This window comes from Dasypus novemcinctus, chromosome 6 (assembly GCF_030445035.2).
Source record: "Dasypus novemcinctus isolate mDasNov1 chromosome 6, mDasNov1.1.hap2, whole genome shotgun sequence".
Classification (NCBI taxonomy): Eukaryota; Metazoa; Chordata; class Mammalia; order Cingulata; family Dasypodidae; genus Dasypus; species Dasypus novemcinctus.
Genome location: NC_080678.1, coordinates 49,988,739 through 50,012,317, shown reverse-complemented (window position 1 = coordinate 50,012,317; position 23,579 = coordinate 49,988,739). Strand labels below are relative to the sequence as shown.

The following is a 23,579-nucleotide window of genomic DNA, read 5'->3' as shown; positions in this document are numbered from 1 at the left end:
GTGTGCGGAGGCTTTGCCTGTTGCTCACACTGGCAGCAGGCTGTTGAGACGGGCTGGCGCAGCAGCTCCAGTTTGACAGGCTCAGAGCCCTTTACACACACACACACCACTTCACAAAATAACTTTAATTTACCAAATCTATCGACTGAAGATAAACAAATGATCCCTGTCCTCTTGTTCTCAAGCCTGCGATCTCCATCAATCTTATTTCAGAAGCAAGCTGCTCCACAAACTCCATGAGCAGTGGCAGTTATGGGCACTGATGCACCTGTTAGCGAAGATTTGCTGAGCACCTGCTGCATGCCAGGCAGACCCCGTGCTGCTTTGTGCTCTAGCCATTGGCCTAGCCTTCAAGTGCTGGTGTGTCCCTGGGTTCAGTCTTTGGCTCTGGTTTCATCTCTCTCTCTCTCCTTTCCCAGGAATATTTCATAAAACCATAGGTCTGTAAGTACCATCTGATGACTCCCAACATTGTCTCCAGACCTAAGCTCCACATTCTTGCATCCAACTGCCTACTCTCGAATCATCCTTGAATCTTCTCTTTCCCTCACCTTTTAAATCCAGTCCATCAATAAATCATATCTGCTTGCTTTCCCCAAGTATATCCCAGGGCTGATTGCTCTCACAATTCTGATAATGCTCACCTCCAGTTCCCCATCATCTTTTCCCTCTTCAGCATCCATGTACCTGCTCCCCATTTTCACTCTTGCTCCTCAAAGTTTCTTCCCAGCTGAGCAGCCAGAGTGAGATTTTAAAACATACATTAGGCCATATCAATCTCCCGCTGCAAACCTCCAGCGTTTATTTTTTGGACAAAGAATGGAAACTCCTTAGAGTGGCCTCCCAGACCCTGCGCCATCTGCACTGTAACTTCTCTGGACTCAACTGGTGGCACCCCTCTAGCAAGGCACCCCTCTGAGCCAATTTCAAGGACAGTGCCTCCCGCAGAGAAGGCTCAGCAATGGTTTGCTTTGCTGTGGCTCCACCACTTTCTTTCTGTCCCCCAGGCATGCCAACCTCTTTGTACCCTTGTCTCCTCTGCCTGCAAAGCCCCTTCCCCCAGATTCACATGGCTAGCTCTTTCTTGTCGATCACCTTTCAGCCCTGAACCATCATCACTACTACAGTACCCTATCTGTTTTCATCATGCTCCTAATTCACACTGTGGTGCTTATGTTGAGTGACTGTCCCTCCCACTGGCAGGTGAACCCCATGAGAGCGGGGCATGGCTATCAGTTCACTTCTGTATTCCCAGCACGAAAAACAGGGTCTGCCCACGGCAAGTGCTTAACAGACATTTGTGGTGGGGTCGGTGAAGGGATCCACTCATGCTTTCACTGTCCAAAGTTTTGGAGTCATCCTACCTTCTCTCTGCCTTCTGACACCTCTTTCCCTAAAGGGGGGTCCATGGCATTTTTGAATGAAAAAAAAAAAATCACCGATTATTTTTCCTTGTTAATTCCTCAAGCGTTCTGGGCATGAGTGAATAATCCTGAGACCTTCCAAGTTCAGGGTGGGAGCCTAGAGGGGCCGTGACCCTTCAAAGAAGAAATCTGGGACCTGGATCAGTTCCAAGCATCACATCAGAAACTAGGAAGGTGTGACTTTATACGTAGGAGATAGGATGGCTGAAGTCATACATACAAATTTATTAAATTAATTATAAACACACTGGAGATGTTCATATTTAAAAGGAGCCCATAGCAAATCTTTTTGTAAAGGATAAAAAACGTTATACTGAATAATCATCCCTCAATTTGCTTGTTGCTGTCAATGTATATTTGCAGAAGTTCAATTTTCTTTAAGCAGGGTACACATGTAGAACAGTTCTGGAAATTAATTCCCTTTAAAAACATACTCTGGTTGGCCCCGTGGTGAGAAACTCTGCCTACAGAGAAAAATGAATCAGTTGGAAATAACAGACAACTCATTTTTTCTTACAGACGTTTCTGTAAGAATGGCTCCCTTTTCCTGGAACAGGCAGGGAAAAATCTTCCTCCATTTGTCCTTAAACAGGGACATGTTGTAGAGAATGGGGTTTAGGGCTGAGTTGACAAATGTGAAGGCCACCATCCAAAAGAAGAGGGTCGGCCAGATGACCAGGTCTTGCCTAAAGTTCTGGATAAGGACGAGGAGGATGGCGATGATGATGGGGCTCCACAAGATGAAGAAGGAGACCATGAGCAGGAAGAGGGTGCGGAAGAGCCGGACGTCCTGCTGGGACACGCGGACCTGGTGGCTCTCTGAGTAGGCCAGACTCACCGTGAGCCTCTTCCTCGATGCCTTGGTGATCTGTGGGAAAGAGAGCAGAGCCGGAGCCACCGTTAACTGTGGGGCATCAGGGTTTTTTTCCCTTTGGAAGAACAGAGGGCTTGGAGTAGTTCCTGCAATCCCAGCTGCCCTGGGGTTACGTGGCTCTGGAACGTGGTGTAGACTCTACACTGAAAAGGGAGCTCCCTTCTTAGGTGCCTGGCAACATGCCGGCACTCTAGGCACCCTGGAGAGACGGGGTGCCTTGCCAGCCTCCTGAGCAATAGGCAGGAAACCATCCACAGCCAGGAGGGGAGGTGGAAAGTGCTAGAAAATGACCTCCTGAGTTGGGCAGTCCACAAAAGAAGGGCTTGGAAACAGAAGCACAGCCTCCCTGTTCTTTGTATTTCTTTAAGTGAAGTAATTAATTGTATAAAAGCAATATGTGCTCAATATACAAACTCAAAAATTATGCACTACTGAAGGCAATCTGTGGCCGTTTGGTATTATTTATGAATTCCAAAAAGAGATATAGATTATGTTTGTAAACTGGTCTGCTCCTCTGGGCATGACACCCTTTGATTGTATTAGATTTAGGTGAGATGTCTTTGATTAAATTATGTTAAGATTTGGGCTTTGATTCGACCATGTCCCTGGGGCATGCAGGGTTGAGGCCCTGCCCCCTTGGTGGGCTGTATAAACAGATGCTCAATCAAGGGAGCACAGAAGGCAGAGAAGATACACAGGAAGAGAGACAGCAGCATAGACATGGCAGAAGCCTGGAAGAGAGATGAGTCGATCGCCTGATAGATTACAGCCCACCTTGTGAAGAGACCAGAGCAGCTGAGCCCTATGCCAGCCTACAGCTGAGGTTGGAAGAAGCTGGGACCTTGGAGCCTTAGGAGGGAAGAAGGCTGAACCCTCACAGACATCGCCCACCATCTTGCTTCAACACATGTCAACAGACTGGGTGAGAAAGCACCTCTTAAGGTACCTTGAGTTGGACTCTGTAGGGCTGGTAGCTGTAAGCTTGTACCCCAAATAAATACCCTTTATAAAAGCCAACAGATTTCTGGTACCTTACATCAGCACCCCTTTGGCCGACTAATACACGATCCAACAAAACCTATAAGGCCTCTGACTTCTGGCACCCTCCATCTGCACTCCCTCAGGGTGAACAAAGTAGAGAGTTTCCAGTCTGTCCTTCTGGAGATGCCCTGGGTCCACCAACGTAGCTGGTTTGACGTTGTACCTTTGCTTTGTGTACAAGTGGGAACACATCACAAAGCCCACTCTGAACCTTGCTCCTTTTTTCTGTAATGGTCTATCTTGGTGCTCATTCCTATCAGCACAGAGAGAAGGTGCCACATTCTTGCTAGTGTCCGTATATATTCCCTAATGGGGTTGCACCATCATTTATGCAAGCCCCCATTGACGGGTATTTGGCTTATACAGCCTCTTAAAAAATTCGTCTGCTTGCAAGGTCCTGACAGAAGTGGCAGTACATGTACATTTTCCCAAGCCTCCCATCCTGACTGTTGAATGGGGGAGAGGGCAATGGGAGATAGTGGAAACCCCACGCTGGCTTCCTTTTCTCTTGCGGAGGGAGTAGCAGATAGATCCTAGTCTCGCCCGCAGCCCCCTGAGTTGTGGGCCATGGATCGTGGATAAGATTGGGGGCTGCTCGGTTGCTAGGGCAGCTGCTGCAGGGTCTCGGGAGGGCCACCAAATGCCCTGGTGGGCCCTTGGGAATGATCCCCTCATCAGCAGGGTCTGTCGACAGCACCCTCCAGTGCCCTTGAGATCGGCCGCAAGGGCCGACAGAAGGAACTGCCTCTCACGGGCAGTCACGCAGGGCCCCTCTCCGTGAGGGCACCAGAGGCCCGCCAGAGCAGCCCACTCCTCTCCCCCACTGCCCAACCCCAGCCCTGGCACCACAGATCCTTTCTGCACATGGGGGTGGGGAAAGCTTTGCACTGACTCGGAGCCTGAAGTTTCAAAATAAGCAAGTCATTCCCTGCTTAAAAAATGACTGAAAAGTTCTGGAGTCAGACTTGGGAGTCATTAAAGTCAAACCCACCCCAGTGAGAAAGAAGAGCTGGTCAGCGCGCTGCAGTTGACATTGGCTGAAAACGTCTCCCCGCTTTGTTCTACAAGTGAGGAAACAGTCCCCTCAGAGAAAGGTTAACCAAGGGACTTTGAAAACAGAAGCCACTTCAGAGAACAAAATCCCCACTTAGGTGTGGGTGCCGTTTAAATGTCCTCCTGGGCCCATGGTGGTGGGTGGCCTGGGTGAGTCTGAGCACCCTGTGGCTGGAAAGAGTCCAGTGCTCAGCTCAGGCAGCCCTGCGGGTCCACACTGGACCCTGCCTGCGCCTTTGATGTGGTGGGGGCTGGACCCGTCAGGGTTTGTTCCAGCCTGTCACCTCTGCCCCCAGGGAAGAGAGTCGATTCAGAACAGCTTGGCCACCTTGTGGTCCTTGCTGACTCCCACAGGGCGGGTGCTGACAGCACCTTGCTCAGCTCTGGGCTGGCCTTCCTCAGCCCATTCCCTCAAGTTCCAGAATCCCAAGAGGGCAAGTCATTAGGTCAGGTAGCATCATTCACAATTTGGGCAGGTTTAACTCCAAGATGAGGTAGATTAAAATAGTCTCCTTAGAATATTTCTAAACAGCTAATTAAAGGAGAGCCTTAAAAGGGTTTTCTGATTAAATGCCACTGCTTGCTGCCTCTGTTCAGTAGCTGTCCTCTTGGTGACAGAGACCAGGGAACAGATGCTGTGTGAACAGACCCCCCAGCCCCCCACCAGTCCCCCAACAAATCTACCACTGATGAAGACGGCTGAGCTTTACTGAGTTTCCCTGTGCGGGCACAGTGCTAGGCATTGGTTTTATTTTATATTCCTCTCCTCCCCTCCCCTCCCCCTCTCTCACCCTGCTGTTTTTGCTGTCTGTGCCCACTCACTGTGTGAACTTCTGTATCTATTTCTCTTTTTGTATTCCCTTCTTGTCTTTCTCATTTTTTCCCTCTAGGATTCACCAGGATTTGATCCTGGGGACCTCTGATGTAGAGAGAGGTTCCCTGTCAACTGTGCCACCTCAGTTCCTGGTTTCTGCTGCACTTCATGTTGACTCTCCACTTTGTCTCTCTCTCTCTCTTTTTTTTTTTTTTTTTAAAGATTTATCTTTTATTTATTTCTCTCCCCTTCCCCTCCCCGCCCCAGTTGTCTGCTCTCTGTGTCCATTCACTGTGTGTTCTTCTGTGACCGCTTCTATCCTTATCAGCAGCACCAGAAATCTGTGTTTCTTTTTGTTGCGTCATCTTGTTGTGTCAGCTCTCCGTGTGTGCAGCACCATTCTTAGGCAGGCTGCACTTTCTTTCACGCTGGGCGGCTCTCCTTATGGGGCGCACTCCTTGCACGTGGGGCTCCCCTACGCGGGCGACACCCCTGAGTGGCATGGCACTCCCTGCACGCATCAGCACTGTGCATGGGCCAGCTCCACACGGGTCAAGGAGGCTTGGAGTTTGAACCGCAGACCTCCCATGTGGTAGATGGATGCCCTATCCATTGGGCCAAGTCTGTTTCCCTGTCTCTCTTTTTTGTTGCATCATCATCTTGCTGCGTGACTCACTTGCGCAGGCACTGGCTCACCATGCGAGCACTCGTCTTGCTGCGTGGGCACTGGCTCACCCCGCAGGCACTCACTTGGGCACTTGGCTTGCCACAAGGGCACTGGCTCGCTGCACAGGTGTGCTTTCTTTTCTTCCTTCCACCAGGAGGCCCCAGAGGTTGAACCTAGGTCCGGCATTTGTTTTAGAAATTGTCATAGGTCATCTCCACATCCATTCTTTGGGTTTGCACTATTATTGTTTTCACCTCATAGATGATGAAATTGAGTCTCAGGAAAGTTAAGTAACTTGTCAAGGGTCACCCCACTAAGAATAAATAGTCAAAGCCCCTGTCTGTAGAAATCAAGCTTAGCTGAGCTATAAAGAGGAACCATATCTTGGGTTCTGTACCAAGCTCTAAAGGGAGTGTGAGACTATTAGCCCTCCCCTCTCCTGCCTGCTGTGCAGGATAGGAACAGCCCAGGAGCCGCAGCCCACCATCTCAGGCTCCTATGCTGGAGGTTGCACTGACCCGTCCATTTCTGGAAGTTGCTGTGTGGAGTCAAGGTTGGAATCTGTGTTCAGGTGAAAGCAGGTTAAGCTGAGGGGACAACTGTGGCTCTCAGATCTGAGAGTAATCACCGAGCAGGGTGGCAGGTGCACGGGCTGCAGGGGCAAGGGCACTGCCTCTGAGTAGAGGCCAAAGTGCAGCCTCCTCCCTCGTGCTGGCCATGGTGCCCTGCCAAGAAAGGTGACGCTGTGTCTGGAGTCCCTGGTATAACTGCTTTATAAATATTTGTCAAAGCACTGATGTTGATGGACACTCAAATTTACTGAGCACCTATTCTGTGCCTAGGCACTGTACACATTGGGTTATATCTTTTAATTCTCCCAATGATATACGTACTCTGACCATACCCATTTTAATGGATGAGGGAACCGAGGTTCCAGGAGGTTAAGGAACCTGCCCATCACCCGGCTGAGAAGCTGCGGGCAGTCTGACCCCAGCCATATTCTTCATCTCAGGCCAGTTCCTTCCCACCATTTATTATGTCGGTGGACATCCTCTGTCCAGCCTTAAGTCCAAGCTCTAACTCCACGACTCCAAGAAGCCTTCCTGGCTCATGTCCCCCTGGGCTCTTTGTGGCACTCTGTTTCTGGCACCCACAGGGCACTTGCCCCATACACTACGTGGTAGATGCTGATGCGTCATAGTCACACCTGAACCCACCGGACTGCAGCCTCGGGGGCTTGGCCCATCAGTGGCACAGCCCTGTACCTCTGCGTTCCAGGGCTCCAGGAGGTGCCTGACGAGACGAGCGCAGACAGCCACACAGATGAAACGCACTGACTCACGTGCCACGTGCATACGTGGCTGGCTCTTTTTTTAGCACTGACAGATGCTACCATTTCCTTTTCTCCACAATTCCCTCAGCTTGGGAGGAGAAAAGAGCAACAAGGGGTCTTTATAAGGGAATGCTGGGCCTCCCTTGCTTGGGGGTGCTGGGATGACATGACTAGGTAACATTTTCTCCCAAAAGTCTCCGAGGCGGGTAAAACTGTTGGCCCTTTTAGAATGAGAACCGGAAGCGGGCTCTCTTCAGGGCCCAGGGCGCTGCCTGCCGGGGGGAGCCAGGGCACCTCAGAACGGGCGCTGCCCACCAGGCACTCGTTCAAGTGCAAAGGACGGGCCCCACCTTCAGCTGTCCTGATTCTGTGGGTCTGAGCAGGGCCTAGAAGTCCGCACTGTCAAGAACTGCCCACATGGTTCTTGCTCACTAAACCACGAGAACCGCTGATCCAGGACAGGCTTGGCTGGTGGTACTTCCCCCAGGCCTTGGAAAAGTCTCCTTTTAAACCGTTTTTCTGACTCACACCCGGGGAAGCCTTTGAAGACCGGGAGGGGAGCCCCCCCGCTGCATGCCCCTTGCCAGGCCTCAGTTGCTCTCGCCAGCGACGGGGCCAGCGAGGACCCTGGTTGCGGATGAGCGGGCACAGGGAGAGGATTCTCCCCACCAACACAGCTCCAGCCTGGCTCTCTCCTGGGGTCCTGGGGCAGACTCTGGGGGTTCCCTTTTGAGGGCTGCCATGTTCAATCAGCAACTTCAATTATAATTCCAAGACAAGAGACTTCCATCTTTCCAGACGGCCAACCTCCCTTCCCATCCCAAAACTGGGGGATGAGGGCGGGGGGAGCAAGGCCAGCGTCTCAGTGCCTAACACCTTCACGTTCGGCTTACACCGATCTTGCTTCTCAAGGAAGCTGGGATAGGCTGGGGGTATTCCGACGTCAAGCCATAGACTCCCTTGCTCATTCAGTAAATATTTATTGAGCACTTGCTATGCGCTCCGCACACTTAGCACATTGCTGAATATGCAGCAATGCACACAATGGGGTGGGGAGAATTCCTGTTGGCATTGTACTTCCACTGTAGTGTGCATTGTGGAGGGTGGGGAAGCAGAACAACAAACATACAAGGTGTTACAAAGGGTAGAAGCAGCTCGTCCTGCCATGGCAGTGGTTGCTGGGTGTGAAAGCAAACCAAGCTCCAAAGAGCTAGTATTGACAGCCAGACGGAAGGCACTGGGAGTGGCTGGGAGGCTATTTCCCTGGGGAACTATTGATTGGGAAGAACGGTTGAAGATGTATGGCATGTCTGAGTCATGAGGAAAGAGGAAGCAGGGATGGCAGAGGGCATATAAGGCTGTTGCCCTGAGCTTGTGACGCAGCCCCTGAAAGGTGACTGCAAGGGAAGAGCCCAGCAAGAAGAGCTTTGGAAGACCAGTGGGTCAGAACTAGCAATGAGGGCAGGGACCTGAGAGCAGGACTTGCCTAAAGGGGCACCTTGGGGCACCATTCCAGAGATAGTTCTGTGCAGAGGAGAGGAGTTCCGCAGTCAGATTTAGCAGGGCAGCTTACTCTAGACCTGTCCTCCCAATATGCACTCGCTTCATAAAGGTTCTGAGAAGTCCTGCAGCCAAGAAACCCACTTAACCTTGTATATCCCAGTATTTCTCATGCCCATTTGATCATGGAACATCTTTAACACCTTCTTACATTCATGGAGTTCTAGAAAGCAATCTAGGGCAGACTGCTTTAGAAGACTACAAGATCAGGATGATCTGAAAGAGGCACTTCTCAGGTCTAGCACTGAAAGCTGGCTTAGAGGCAGTAGTGACAAGTGAGAGCTGAGCACAGATTGGGGAAGAGGCAGGTTTTGTAGTCAGGTGTTGAGTGGCGGCAAATGATGTCTAAATCTCTGAGTTACACGTGTCTTCACAGAGGGTGGAGATCAAACTATGAGGTTTGGGCAACAGTCAGTTTTGCTGGTGAGGTAGAAAGTAATTTTTTTAAAATCTTGTATTAGCATTAACTTTACAATTTTCAAAACATTATTATATCTGCTTTTTCATTTTACTGTTTTAATAATCCACTGCGGCCCATTGATGTCAGCAGAAATGAGGCCCACATTAGTTTAGCAACTTGCCCAAGGTCAGACAATAATAAAAGCTGGACTAAATCCAGGTCTTTTGTCTCTTTGTCCAGTGATTTTCCCCACTGCCCAGGAGGAGGCCCTTTCCAGGCGATCCAAGGCTCATGCCTCCCTCGTTCAATGAGAGTTCATTGAGCAACTACAATCAGCGAGGTTATGTTCTGGGCACAGGGATACAGCCGTGAACAAAGCAGTCTTGGTCCTCATCGAGTTTACACTCCAGTGCGCAAGACCGATGCTAAATAAATATACAGGCATATAATATGGCCATGGTTGTGGGTGCTTTGAAGAAAAATAAATCAGGGTAAGAGACTAGAGAATGATGGGGAGTCTCTCTGGGAGAGAGCCTTTTGAAATGCAGGGGGTAGTGGGGGCAAGGGGAGTGGCCTCTCTGGGGACAAGAGATGGGCAGGAGCTGAAATGGCAGGTGCAAAGGCCCCGAGGCAAGCGTGTCGGCACATGTGAGGAATAGCCCCAAGGCCAAGAGAAAAAGAGAGAGTGGGAGAGAAGATAAGGTGAGAGAGAGAGAAGAGCCAAATCATGTAGGGCCTTGCAGTGGGGCCTTTGGATTTTGTGGCATGGATGAGTGAAACGACAGGATCTAAATTACAGTTTTCAGCCGTTACTCAGAGCACCGGTTCATGTTCTGCCGCGTCCAGGAGCTGCTCTGGGTCTGTGGTGGGTAGAACTGAGGGCAGGCCACAAGTGTGCCGGCAAAGTCTTCCGAGTGGGATGGACCGTCCCCAACTCGTTGGGTCTCTTGGGGTCTCCTGGAACTTTCCCTAGGGTGAGGGGGTCTCTCTGTAGAATGGACCCATCCTCCCTCAGCAGAGGCTGAGCAGGGGGGAGCCTGAGGGGAAAGGGGCAGCCTGGAGCCCTCTCGGGCCCCACGGCACTCAGGAGTGGGAGCACCGGGGAGGAGGCTCCAAGTGCTCCCACCCCCTCCAGCCAGCCTTGCTCCGGCCTTGCTGTGCTCCCAATCTCTTAAAAATCTCACTGGAAACTTTTCCCTGCATTCTCTGAAGAGTAGCATTGCCTAACAAATACCAGGCAATTTTTTCATCAGCTGCAAGGGGCAGGCATTACACTGTATGTTACACCAGTAGCATCTCTCACACACCTCGCAACAACCTTATGCTATTGGAGTTACGATCATTTTTCAGATAAGGGAAATAAGGTTCAGAGAAGTTAAGAAAGTTGCCCAAAGCCACACAGCGAGTATGTGGCTGATCCAAGACTCAAAGCTGGGTTGTTAAAATACCCTTTCAGTGTCTATGTCTGTCGTTTGTGGCCCTTTGCAGTTCCTCTCTTCTAGCCATTATTTATTTCTTACATTTATGTGACATTTAAGAGTTTGCAAGGTGTTTCCACACAAAACCTCAGCATCATTCCACCTTGCGTTGCACGCTTTTGCTACATTGAATAGCAGCTCCTTTATTGGTCTCCTCTACCACCAGCCCCTGCCGTCTCCTTCACCCTGACTCAGAGATCCTTTCAGGTGAGAATGTGACCTTACTCTTGGCCCACCCACCTATTCCCCCCAACAGCACTTTGCACAGAACAGATAATTTAACAAATATCTGAGGAAATAAATTGTTAGGACTTTGGGGCCAGATGGCCCTGGGTTTAGTTCTTGACACTGCCACTCATGAGCTGTGTGACCTTGGGCAAGTTACTTAACCTCTCTGTGCCTTGGGGGGCATCAGTCAGGTCTCTTGGGATCGCCTAGAATTAAGTGAGTTCATTCATGGCACACTGTGAACACTATACAGCTATTTATTAAGTAACTTTTTAAAAATTCACTCTACTTTTCCTTTCTCCCTTCTTTTCCTCTAACTTAATGATAATATCCAGCCCTTACACAGCATCAACATAGGCTGGGCCCCTTAGCAAGCGCTTTGCACACCTTAACTCCAGGTCCGAATCCATCTCCCACACTAAAACAAGCCCCAGGCTGGGGCTCACTTTGGGGTCCCCAGTCATCCTGTGGGCAAGAATCCCTTTGGTGGGGGTGGGGTGGCATCTCCCGCAGGACCCAAGGATGAGCAGATTCGGGGGAGTCAGCCTGCCTCTGGGCTGAGTGAGCATCTAAGAAGGTTACCCATCCTCAGCTACAAAGAAGGAACCATAAAAGTGGCCAGAAAGTGGGCAGCACCTCCAGGGCACTAGTTCAGTGTGTCTGGCTGTCAGACGACTCACAATATGCTCTAAAACCAAGATCCAACGACTGTAAACCTTCCAGAAGACTTAAAGGCTTTGCATGGCGCCTTCTAACATGGACATAAATACAGGTATATGCTGTTTGCCTGGACCAGCATCTTACGTGTAAATGGGCTGCCCCAAGAGGCTAGCCATCTTTCTTACAATCCTACACAAATTCACTTTGCAAGTAAAGATCATTTCTTGATCCAGTAGACATGAGAACTGCACATTCTTTGCAGGTGCTGGTTTAGCAACTAGAGGGTAACATAAGGGGGCTTCTGGGCTGCCCGCAGAATTCTGTTTCCTGATCTGGAAACTGCTTTTACAACTGTGTTCAATTTGCAAACTGCGCACATAAGCTGGGTGTGCTTTTATGTATGTATGTTATACTCCAATAAAAAGTTTTTAAAAGCATACATTCCCCATTACTGCAGTATTGTTTGTGTTGCAGAAGCAATGAGCACAACCCCAAAGTCCATAAAATAAATTGTCTCATCTGTGTAATAGAAGATTGTGTGGCCATTAAAAACAATGGCAGAGAGATAGAAGAACTGATATGGAAAGATGCTAAGATATTACATAAGTGATTAAAGAAAAGGAAATTACAGAGCAGAGAATATTATCTTATCTGGAAAAAAAACTGGGTTAACCACGTAAAATAGGTGACATTTGACCATTTTAACCTGCAATTTCAAATGGTTCATGTATTTATGTATATATATGTATTTATATTCATACATACATACACGTATATATATGTAGATTTATAAGAAAAATAACCTAAAAATACCTTGAATTGTTAACAATGGGGGTAGAGTAAATTTTCAGTTTCTGTGTTACACATTTCTATATGTCTACTTTTATTTTTCCATAATGAGTTTGCATTACTTTAGTAATAAAAAAAAAGACAATTACAATGCTCTCACTCATTTTTAAAAATACCAGACTCACATTATTCAGTACTGAGAGGGGGAATCCGGGCAATGGATCAAGATTGGACCAGGGTCCACTCTAAGGTGCCTTCCCATCCTGAATTGCTGATATACTACTGAAATACACTGAACCTGAGAAGTTCGGCTGCAGTGCTTGAAGCATATACGTACCTGTAGAATTTTGGAGTAACTGATCACAATGACCAGTCCCGGCACCAAGAAATTCAAAATAGCAAAAGACACATCCCAAGAGATTTCTCCTGCAATGTTGGGCCAAACCATTGTGCAAATCGGAATCTCCTAGTTAAAAAAGGAGAGAATGTCACTTAAAGGCTGGTTTCTTATTCGACTTTTAGTTCAGTCCTAACTCCGGTTATCTGGTGCTGTAACTGTTGTGTTACAAAGTGCAGAAATTATCCTGATGTTGCAAAAATAATTGGCTACTTGTCCCTTCAATGCTTGCCACCCGGTCGCTCAGGCTGAAAACAGCCCTCGTATCTCAAGCTGTGTCGAGCAGGATATTGTCAACCAAACCACAAATCTTGGACAGGAGACTCTGGCTGAGAACACACGGCAGTGCCCTCCTTGCATTGAAGACTGGGACAAAGATTTGTGGGAACAGCCCAGCACCACATTTGTCTGGGGGCACTGTCAACTACCGTGGCAACAACAGTCTTGCAAGCAGCATAGTTACAGAACTTCAGAGTAACCCAACCTGGGAATCTAACCGGGCGACCCATGAGTTCACTTCTCAGGAGAACCCGGTCTCTGCCTTAACCTGCCCTGACTTAACACCCGGCCAGTAATGTGAATGTGTCTCTCCTGTGTGCGGATTATCTGAGGAATTTCACAATTCCACATGCAACTCCCTTGCCTCTGGCCCTCAGAATAACCACAGGACAGAGAGAGGGAAAGACTTATTATTCTCATTTCTTCCAGAGAGGCAAATGAGCCTCAAAGTTTATGGTCACTGTCTAGGAAGAGCTGGAGTCCATTCCCACTCATGGCCTTGCGACTTCTGTCCCCCTCCCTGGGCTGAGCTGTGAAGAGCCCCCGAGCCTTCTCCTCCAAACTCTCCAAGTCAGAGGGGGGACACGGACTCCTGAAGGTTTACATAGACTGGAAGTGGCTGTGCTACGTACAAACATCAAAACAGGATCCAGACTTGAGCGCAGTTACACTGTGTGTGTGGAAGGCAGCAGGGTCCGTTGTCAGCTGTCAGTGTTCCCTAGACTTTCTTACTCCAAGAGGACGGGACCGGTGCCCAGACGCAGAACTCTGTGCTCACATCCCTCCCTTGCAGAGGAGGATGTCCAAGGCAAAGGTGCAGCCACAATTCTCCGTCAGTTCAAGATGCAAAACCACTTGAAAATGGCACAAGAGTGTGAAGGTTTGTGACCTTGCCAACACCACTATGTTGTGTTGAATTCAAATATTTTACACCAGCTACAAACCGCCCATTACTTTGTGGACCTTACTGGATAGTTACTAAGAGATGCTGCAACAAGGTCTTCCACTGAATAAAGGGAATTGAAAAGAGATGTGTAGGGAAGCGGCTGTGGCTCAATCAGTTGGGTTCCCGTCTACCATATGGGAGGTGCTGGGTTCACATCCTGGGGCCTTGTGAGGGCAGGCTCACCCACAAGCTGTGGAGAGCCACGGGCCCAGGCACCACGGAGTGCCTCCCGCCCTGCAAGCGCCATGGAGTGCTGTCCCACCCACAAACATGCGGAGAGCCAACTCGGCAAGGTGACACAACACAAAAAGGGAGACAAGCAAAAACGCAGAAGAGCACACAGTGAACCGATACAAAGAGCAAACAGCAAGCAAGCCACAAGGCGGGGTGGGGGGGAGAATATATTTTTAAAAACAGTAAATACAGACACAGAAGAACACACAGCGAATGGACACAGAAAGCAGACAGCATGCAAAAAAAAAAAAAGCCGCCGGGGGGGGGGGTAAAAAAAAAAGAGAGAGATGTGTATATATGCACATACATGCATACATACAGGTATATATTTACACATGCATATGTATGTGTAAGCATTCCCAAATACAATTTTCTTATGCCTGCTTGACAATAGGAACGAAACTATTTAAAAAACAAATTGTCCTAAAGTCTTCAGGGCATTTAGAACAGTTTCTTAAAAGCACACCTTGCATAAAAAAGACAACATTCTTGACTTCTGGTGGACAAGGCCTCTTAACCAGAAGCATTGTCGTCATCCATAGCACCATTCATTCATTCATTTGACCGTATTTATTGAATGCTATGCTTGGCAAAGACAAAGAATTTTTAACATTTCCCAATATGTATCATAGATGGATTGTCAAACTCAAAATACAATCAAATGGTCACTTGTTTTTCTACTCAGTGTTAATAGGGAATAGTAACATCTAATATTCATTCAGCATTTACTGTGTGCTAGGAAGAATTTTACATGCATTATCTCATCTAATCTTCACAACAATCTTATTGAAGTGCATGTTATTATTTTTCCCCATTTTACAGAGAAGGAAACAAAGGCTTGGAAACATCTTACTAAAATTATAATCTAAAGCATTAAAGGTGTAGCCCTTTTTAATCATACAGTATTTTCCCCAAAAACTAAATGGTTATAAGGGACACCCAGGGAACTTCCTAGAAAACTCTTTCTAAGGCAAGATCGGCAGGGAAGAATGCTTTTATTATATTTGTACCTTAGAAAGGGGGATGAAAATGTTGCTTATCCTTTTGTTAGATGGCTCACAAATGGACTGGGCATTCCAAAAACTTGGCCCCTCACCACCACCCATCCACATCTGATGGGAAAGAGTTTATTTAATCTTTCTGCATTTTGGTAATTGGAAAGAAACACAGAAAGGATCTTCTGAATATTGGCAGTGAGGCTATCATGCTCTTTGGCTAATCCCCACAGCCCTGGCTGTCTCCTGAGACCCCAGGCCTCCACCCAGCGTGTTGGTGGACAGCACATACAGGCAGCTATGCTAAAGGAGCAGTGGAAGAGATGGATTCCAGCCCTGGATGTGACTTGGTCCCTAACACCTACACTTACGATGGGAAAATGTACAGGAAGCACAGAAAAACTGATGAGCCCAGAACCATTTCTCAAACCCCGTAAGAGGCTCCAACTTCATTTCTCCAGAATGGCTGCCAAAACCTCTCCAGGCTCAGGTAGCTGCTTAACAAGATTTTGTTGAATAATGTGCAACTATGGGGCAGGGAATTCTCACTATACTGGGGACAAAAGAGCAGGCCCTTAATCTGCCTCGATGATCTCAGCCTTGTTGGAGATAATATATATGCGTGAGTGAATATAGCTGACATATGTGTGAGTATAAATGCACACACACAGAAAAACACCAACTGGGAGGATCCACTGCAGAAAGGTAACAATACCTACTTCTAGGTGCTCCTCTTTTGGCTTATTTGGATTTTCTATATCTTCTATGAGGTGCTTATATTAGTTTCAAAAGAGAAAAAAAAGGCAGTGAAAGTTAATTTTTAAGCAAGATGATGATCAAACATGAAACATAGATAGCATAATAGTTTAATAAACCTAACTGCTATTTTTCAACAAAGACAATGAACCCCTCTGAGGAAGTCTCCCAAATTTCATGACAATGCAGGTGCTCTTTCACCTTTTGATTTGTAGCTCTCACTCCAGGCAGGGACTGTGATAAGGAAATAAGATAAGAACGCTGAGCAGCACTTAGTTACATGAACTAAAAGGTTGTGTGACCCGGCTGTGCTGCCTCAATGACTGGTTTACACGCTCTTTAAAAAGCTTTATTTGGTACCGTTGTCTAAATGCAGTGTCTATTCTCATTTAAAAAAAAATTTAAAAACAAGCATTTTGCCCAAAGTTTAGGGATCTAACCTGTTGTCATAACTGTTTCCATGGGAATGTCCACTTGATTTAAGTCCTTTTGATTGTCTGTATTCCCCCCAGGCTGTGACTTGGGCAATGGATGCCACAATGTGTCAGATCTGGAAGTGGGGACAGGAGTGTTTATTATAATTATACTCTGCACTTTCCCTGCATGTTTGAAAGGGAAATTTGAAAACCCAAAAGGCTAAGTCTGCCTTGTTGCTGAGCTCCCAAAGTGGAGTTGATAGAGTCAGCAAATGTATTCTTTCATTCGTTTGCTCAGTCACTCACTCACTCAAGAAAAAGCGGCTGAGCCATGGTGAGGAGAGAGTGATGATACTCAAGGCTCTGTCCCTGTAAGGAGGCTGCGGTGTGGTTAGAGAGGAAGAAAGTACAAGGGAACCTCATCCAGGGCAGCCAGCTTGATGTACCCAAGAGAGCTGCAGGAGGCGACACCAGGACAGCGATGCCACTTGGAAAAGCTGCATCCAGCTGTGCCTGGGAGGACAACAGTGGGTCTTTGACCTGGAAATGGGGAGACCAGTGTTCAGGCATCAGGACCTGAAGATGGGGGGGAGGCATGTAGGATAAAGAGTCAAGTTTGACTTTTATGTAACCTAAGTATCTTTAAATATATATATATTGGTGTGTGAAAAGAAAGAAAAGAAAGACAGGGAAGGAAGAAAGACAGGGAAGGAAGGAAGGAAGGAAGAGAAGGAAGGAAGGAAGGAAGGAAGGAAGGAAGGAAGGAAGGAAGGAAGGAAGGAAGGAAGGAAGGAAGGAAGGAAGGAAGGAAGGAAGGAAGGAAGGAAGGAAGGAAGGAAGGAAGGAAGGAAGGAAGGAAGGAAGGAAGGAAGGAAGGAAGGAAGGAAGGAAGGAAGGAAGGAAGGAAGGAAGGAAGGAAGGAAGGAAGGAAGGAAGGAAGGAAGGAAGGAAGGAAGGAAGGAAGGAAGGAAGGAAGGAAGGAAGGAAGGAAGGAAGGAAGGAAGGTTTTTTTTAAAAGTTTGACTTTTATCCCCCAACTGTGTTCTGCCACCTCCACATCCCCATCTCTCCCTGGCAATCCCATCTATTTCCTTGGCTTCTTTTGGCAGATGATGCTCTCTCCAGCCTGGCTCTCTGTAGAACATCTACTGCCCGGTGGCATCTCTGCAGGTTTCACAGACCTGTGAAACTTTCTACATCCATACCCCCAAACAGTTCCACCTTCTGAGCTAACCAAATCTGGGCATGGCACCACCAACAACTGAGCTTCCAGAAACCTAAGTACTGGCTTCCACCCTCCTCTCCCTCACTCCCCACTTAGAAGGAACCTTGGTTTCTTCCTTAGCAGCTACCTGCCCCCCCCCCCCCATATCTCCATTCTCACTGGCCCACCCTTCCTGCACCAGCCCATTTCTCACAGTAGGAGCCGAAACTCCAAGGAGGAGCTGGACGTACCCTAGAAAACCATGTTCTTAAACTTAATCCATTGCTATGAGCGTGAACCCATAGTAAGTAGGACCCTTTGATGAGGTTACTTCAGTAAAGGTGCAGCTCGACTCAGTCGGAGGGGTCTTGATCCTATTACTGCAGGTCTTACAGGGAAGGCCATGGGGGGAGCAGCCAGGAGCCGGAACCACTACTGAGAAGCGAGGAGAGGCTGCCGTGGGCATTGCCCTGTGACAGAAAAGCCAAGGACCGAGGATGGCCAGCAGCCAGCCCCAAAGTGCCACAGTCTTCTGGGAAAACGCAGTGCTGTTTTCACCTTGATTTTGGACTTCTCCTGGTCTCAAAACCATGAACCAATAAATTCCCATTGTTTAGGGGAGCGGATGTGGTTCAAGCAGTTGAGTGCCTGCTTCCCACATTGGAGGTCCCAGGTTCCATCCCTGGTACCTCCTAAAAACAAAAACAAAAACAAAAAAAAAACAACAAGCAAACAAATGAAAAAAACAACTCAGGGGAGCCGATGTGGCTCAGTGGTTGAGCACCAGCTTCCCGCTTCAGCTTCAATCCCTGGCCCCAGTTGTAGCTAAAAAAAAAAAATCCCATTGTTTAAGCAACCCATGCATGATATTTGATTTAGCAGGCAGGAAACTAAAACAGGGGCTTACCTGGTCTTTCTCCATCTAGCCCTTGCCTACTCTTCCAGCACCATCTCTTGTCACCACTGTCCCCTGCACTCTACAAAAGCCTGCCAGAAACCCTTCCAGTGCTCAGAACAGCACGTGGGCTCTTTCTGTTGCCTGTAATGTCCTTCTCTGGAGACATTGCTGCCTTCAGGCAGCCTTGCAGGGTAAACAGCCCCTTCCTCAGCTTCCTCATCCCCTGTAGTAGTCAACCGGATTCCCATCTGAATCCCCATGAGTTCTTGAGGGCAGGCACTAAGCGTGTCTTATTCAAGGCAGCATGCCTGCTCCTAAAACTGTGCGTGTCGTCCATTAGGTGCTCAGGAAGAAATTGCCGAATGAATTTCTAATCATAGGGACACCTATCTGCAGGCTCTTCTTAGATGTTGACTCTGCCCCACAGTGGCTGACATTTGCAAATCGACACCTGATTCCAGCTGTTTCCCGGTCAGCTTTTCTAACCATCTTCCTAGAGCACTCCTGGGATCCTCTTTGTAAATCATTCTCCCTGCCCCATCTCTTCAAACAAAAAGGAAGGCTTCGAGGTTATCTTAAAGCACAAAGAATCCTAGTTGGAGATCTCCTCCCCTATCAGCTTCCCAACAGAAAAGGAAGAAAAATTAAAGTAAGAGATGGCCTCCTTTCACATTTTAAAAGACAAACCGGGTCTCCTCAGACAATCCGCACACAACAGAAGCACACTAACCGGCCGGGCATTAAGTCAGGGCAGGGCAAGGCAGAGAAAACAGGCTCTCCTAAGGAAAAGTGAACTCGTGAGCGATAGCACCCGGGTGAGATTCCGGCCCAACCTTTGCCTCCTCCAGAAAGTAAATGTAAGAACTCATGAGGTTGCTGCAAGGACTCAACTGGGCCAGGGTCTAATCTGACACCCTCTGTGTGCTCCATAAATGCATGTGGTCAGAAAAGGCTCCTCCTTGAAGAGAAGGACTGTGTCCTGGCCCCACGATTGTCCCCAGCCCAGCGCCTGGCCTGCGGAGGTGCTCAGCAAATGTTTGTGGAATGAATGGGCACACCTGGCCAGTAGGGACAGTCTACCCCACCTGCCCCTGGAGGACTCCGCCCTGCCAAGGCCACGGCACACACAGGCAGGAATCCTGTTGGAACAGGCTGAGCTGACCTGCCTGAGATGTCAGCATTGCTGGGATGTTACCATCCTCTTAAAAATGCTAGCCCATTATCTTATAGAAATCTGAGGAATCATGCTGTTTGAAGAATGTTTAAAATGTTTATGGCCAAAATAGGGACACTAATAATAGCTGGCAATTCTTGAGCACTTAACTGCGTGTGACAGCTGTTGGACCACTTGCTGCACATTAGTCTTCATGACAATGCTACTAGTAACATGCCCATTTTGCAGATGAGGAAACCAAGTCACGAAAAGGTAGGTTAACTTGCCCTCTGACACACAGTTCTTAAATGACAAAGCTGGGATTTAAACGTTTTGACTAACCCACACTCCAAATATCGAAGTGACTGGCAAATCGTTCCATCCCCTCCTAGGTGATGTTTTAAAGAGTCCAGTCACCCTGGGTTGCCGGACACCCACATCCCAAATGAGCAAAAGTAACTGTGCTTGGTTTTAGGGGGTTTTGGGTAAGCAGAAAGCTCTACAGCCCTGTCTCTCTGGCCAGTGCTCCTGGTGGGAAGGAGCCCTGTGTGCAGTGGGGTCTCTCAGCACATGGTTTTGGCAGGAATATGCCCATCTCTGTGCCCATGCTCTGGAGTGTGTGCTCGGTCCATCCCCATAGCTGAAGTCTCCCGCCAGGTGACATCCCATGCCCCTTCCAGCCATCAGGGCAGGCTGCCTGAAGGGCTGCTCTTTGGGGCTGTTGTTTGTGCCAGGTTTGCTCAGGGCACCCCACCCTCCCTCTCTGGCTACGGGCCGACATTCCTGCCTGGGACCAGGAAACCTGAGCTCTCTGTAGGGAAAGAGGCTGAGAAGCCAGCCACAAGCAGACCCTGGGGGAGGCTGAACCAGACACACAGACCTAAATCCCTTTCCTAGGCCTCCCACCAAGGCGACTGAGAGGACAACCAGACACTCGGGCTGCTGCCACCGACCCTGTTCCTGCGCCCTGGCTGGGGTCGGGTTGAATCTCCAGCACTCACCCGACCGCCGTGTTGCAGGGCAGCGATGCAAAAGGTCTGGGTCCCATGCTGTGCTGTCTGTAGAGTTTTATTGAGATGGTGCAGCCCTCTATGATCCTAATTACCACGTGGGGCTGCTGCCCAAAATAAAGCTCATGGGCTCAGCCTGGAGCCACACCGGAAGCTGCAGCACATTTGGTGCCCTCGGAGGACCCTCAAGCTCTGCATCCACGGCCTCCAGGGCAAGAACCCATGGTCCGGTCTAATCCTTCCATCTCACCTTGGAAAAACTGTGTCCCCGGGAGATCACAAGCCCTCTGGAGGCAGCACTGGGTCTGAGGTCTCGGGTTCTCCAGAACTCTTCCTCCCTGCCCCGTCATCAGGCACCTGCCCTACAGGCTTTCAAAGCTGGACCCTCACCCAGACACTTGTGCAAACTGCTGGGCACGATCCCAGCTCCTCCTCCCACTAAAGGTGAGAGACCGTGGGCAAGTTATTCTTCTGTGTGTCTCAGCTTCCTCGTCTGCCAAGGGGATATGATGACGGAACTGTGACACCCGGAGATAAAGCAGAACTCCATATGAGGAGATTAGTCATTGGATCCCGAACTTCCAGCCGGCTGGCGGCTCAAGCTCTGGTTATTTCATTTACCTCATACTAAAGTTCTTGCGTTTTTACCTGAAAATGCAAGGTTTTGGAGGGCTATTACGGGTCCTACGTCGCAGGGCTGTGGTGAGATTTAAGAGAGAAAACCGCGCGGCACCGGGCACAGTGCCTAGCAAGACGACTGGGGCAACAGCCCATTTGTTGTTGTTATCATCATTAGAATCCCACCCCACCGCTTCCGCCGGATCTCCGCCCCCCAGCCCGCCCCAGGTACCTGCAGGGTGCGCACAGGCAGCGCTCACCTTGTGGGCGCCAGGGGGCCGCTGCTGGACGACTTGGAAGAAGACGCAGATCGGCAGTCCGGAGAGGGCCGAGTAGACCCAGATGAAGGCCAACATCACGGCCCGCTCCCGCCGCCCGGGGCCCCGCACGCCGCGCTGCAGGCGCGCTATGCACACCATGCGCTCCAAGCTGACAGCGGCCAGCGTCAGGATGGAGACGCTGCCGCTCAGACACATTACGTAGAAGACCAGGTGGCAGGCGACGGGGCCCAGCAGCCAGGCCTCGGTCCAGCGCACCACCAGCACGGGCGGGATGGAGCTGGTGAAGAGCAGGTCCGCGCAGAAGAGGTTGAGCACCAGGCAGGCGGTGGTGCCGCGGCGTCGTCGGCGCGCCACCTGCACCAGGGCGCACACGTTTCCCAGCAGCGACACCACAAAGATGAACGCCAGCACGACGGTCTCCACCGTGCTCAGCACCAGCCAGTGGTCGCCCTTGATGTCGGAGAAGAAGGGAAAGCGAGTGCGGTTGGCCGGCTCGAGGCTATGCGGGGGGCCCGTGCCCGCCGCCTGCGCGCACTCAAGGGACATGCCCAGCGGCCGGCGGCCCGCAGCCGTCTGCGAGCACGGTCATCTGGGAGGTGACTGAGTGCCAAGGCGGGGAAAGAGGGAGGGAGGAGGTTGCGACATCTCCCCTCTATCCCCCTCCCGGCCTGAGCAGCGCTGGAGCTGGGCGTAGCAGGCAGCGCCGGGGGCGCGCGGGAACGAGGAAGTGCTCGGCGACGCCGGCTAGAAACACCCTGGCTGGGTGGAGGGGCGGTGACGGTGACCAAGGTCTCGCGCCGCGGAACTTCCATCAAGTGAATCCCTGGAGCCCCCGCGGGACCTCCCCTGCCTCTTTCATCCCCCAGGACACTGGTATGGGAAGCCTTTAATCCACCCATTTAGCTAAAATTAATTTAGGAGCGTCAGGGCTGGATTTTTTCTTTTACTCTTCAGATTTCACCAAAGTACACCCTTCACCAGAGGACACCCATGAGTGAGAGGATAGAGCTCAAAGCAACTTGCAAGTAGATTATTTGTTTTTTTATTTATCATTATTTAACAGAGCAAGTTGGCTGGGTTATTTAATATCCCTGTAGCCCAATTTTTTTCACCTGTATAAAGGGAATAATAGTAATAATCTCATGGGTAATTGTGAGGGTCACAAAAAGATTTAGTGCAAGATTTGGCATACATTAATTGCTCATTAAATGTTATCAATTATTAATTACTATATTAAAGTGCCTGTGAATTTTGCATTCTGAACAATGATGTAAAAATGTTTTCACATAAAAAGGTGAAGGGACCAGGTTGGCTTAGTGGTTGATATAGGCGCCTCACCAGATTGAACCCAAGGTCCTGGGTACCTCTTTAAAAGAAAAAAATTAAAAAGGTGGAAATCCCCCAAACCTTGAAAAAACTTCACTCCCCACGACGACATATTTTCTAAGGCTTTCAGGAGCACACAAACTGTGAGTGTGCCTCAGGCACCCTGGTTTGAGAAACGCTGAGCCAATCCACTCCTATAACCTTTGAGAAAACTGAGGCCAGTGAGAAATTACTTGTCTCTGGTGGCGGCTGTTTAGTAACCTGGTCATCCTATGCCCCCTCAAACTTCCACCACACCCTGTCTAGTTTTCTTTTCTAATAAATTAGGAAGTAAGAGGTTGGAGAGTGTGCTTATGGCTAGAGACCTGTGATCACTTCCCTGAGCAAACACCCTCCTCCACCCCCACCCCCAACTCTCCCCATTTCACATACTAGGGTGCCTCTCCCAGTTGCCCATTCCGTCTCTGTGTATTTATGAGCTGGTCCAGGTGCTATCTGGGGAGGGGGTGCATTTGTGTTTCACTGTACCCTGTCAGTCTGAGTTGACAATGTGACCTCTGACCTGAGGGGCAGATTGTCTATCAGTGGGAGAAACTCCCCGGCTGACTAGACTCAAAACTGAAAAACAGAACCAGTTTGCTTCCTCACACAATTGAAAAATGGGAAGAGATCGATATGAAAGGAGTTCAGACAAACAGGTTTTGGGCAACTGTCTAAGAGAGGCTGGGGATTTTTGTAAGGGAAA

The 23,579-nt window shown here is 49.2% G+C and overlaps 1 protein-coding gene across 3 annotated transcripts; it reads right to left on the bottom strand.

Annotated features, from left to right (window-relative positions):
• Positions 1-1,629: 1,629 nt before the first annotated feature.
• FFAR4 (free fatty acid receptor 4) lies at positions 1,630-22,235 on the bottom strand. 3 transcript variants are annotated; one of them, XM_004450005.5, is made up of 3 exons: positions 21,460-22,235; positions 12,659-12,787; positions 1,630-2,292 (listed from the first exon to the last, which is right to left on the bottom strand). In XM_004450005.5, the coding sequence occupies exons 1-3, from the start codon at positions 22,052-22,054 to the stop codon at positions 2,111-2,113; spliced, it is 906 nt and encodes a 301-aa protein (XP_004450062.1). In that variant the 5' UTR covers positions 22,055-22,235; the 3' UTR covers positions 1,630-2,110. The 3 variants fall into 3 exon arrangements, with proteins under 3 accessions (XP_004450062.1, XP_004450061.1, XP_023441596.1); XM_004450004.5 differs by having other exon boundaries at positions 21,488-22,231; XM_023585828.3 differs by lacking the exon at positions 12,659-12,787 and having other exon boundaries at positions 21,488-22,234.
• Between the last annotated feature and the right edge of the window lie 1,344 nt (positions 22,236-23,579).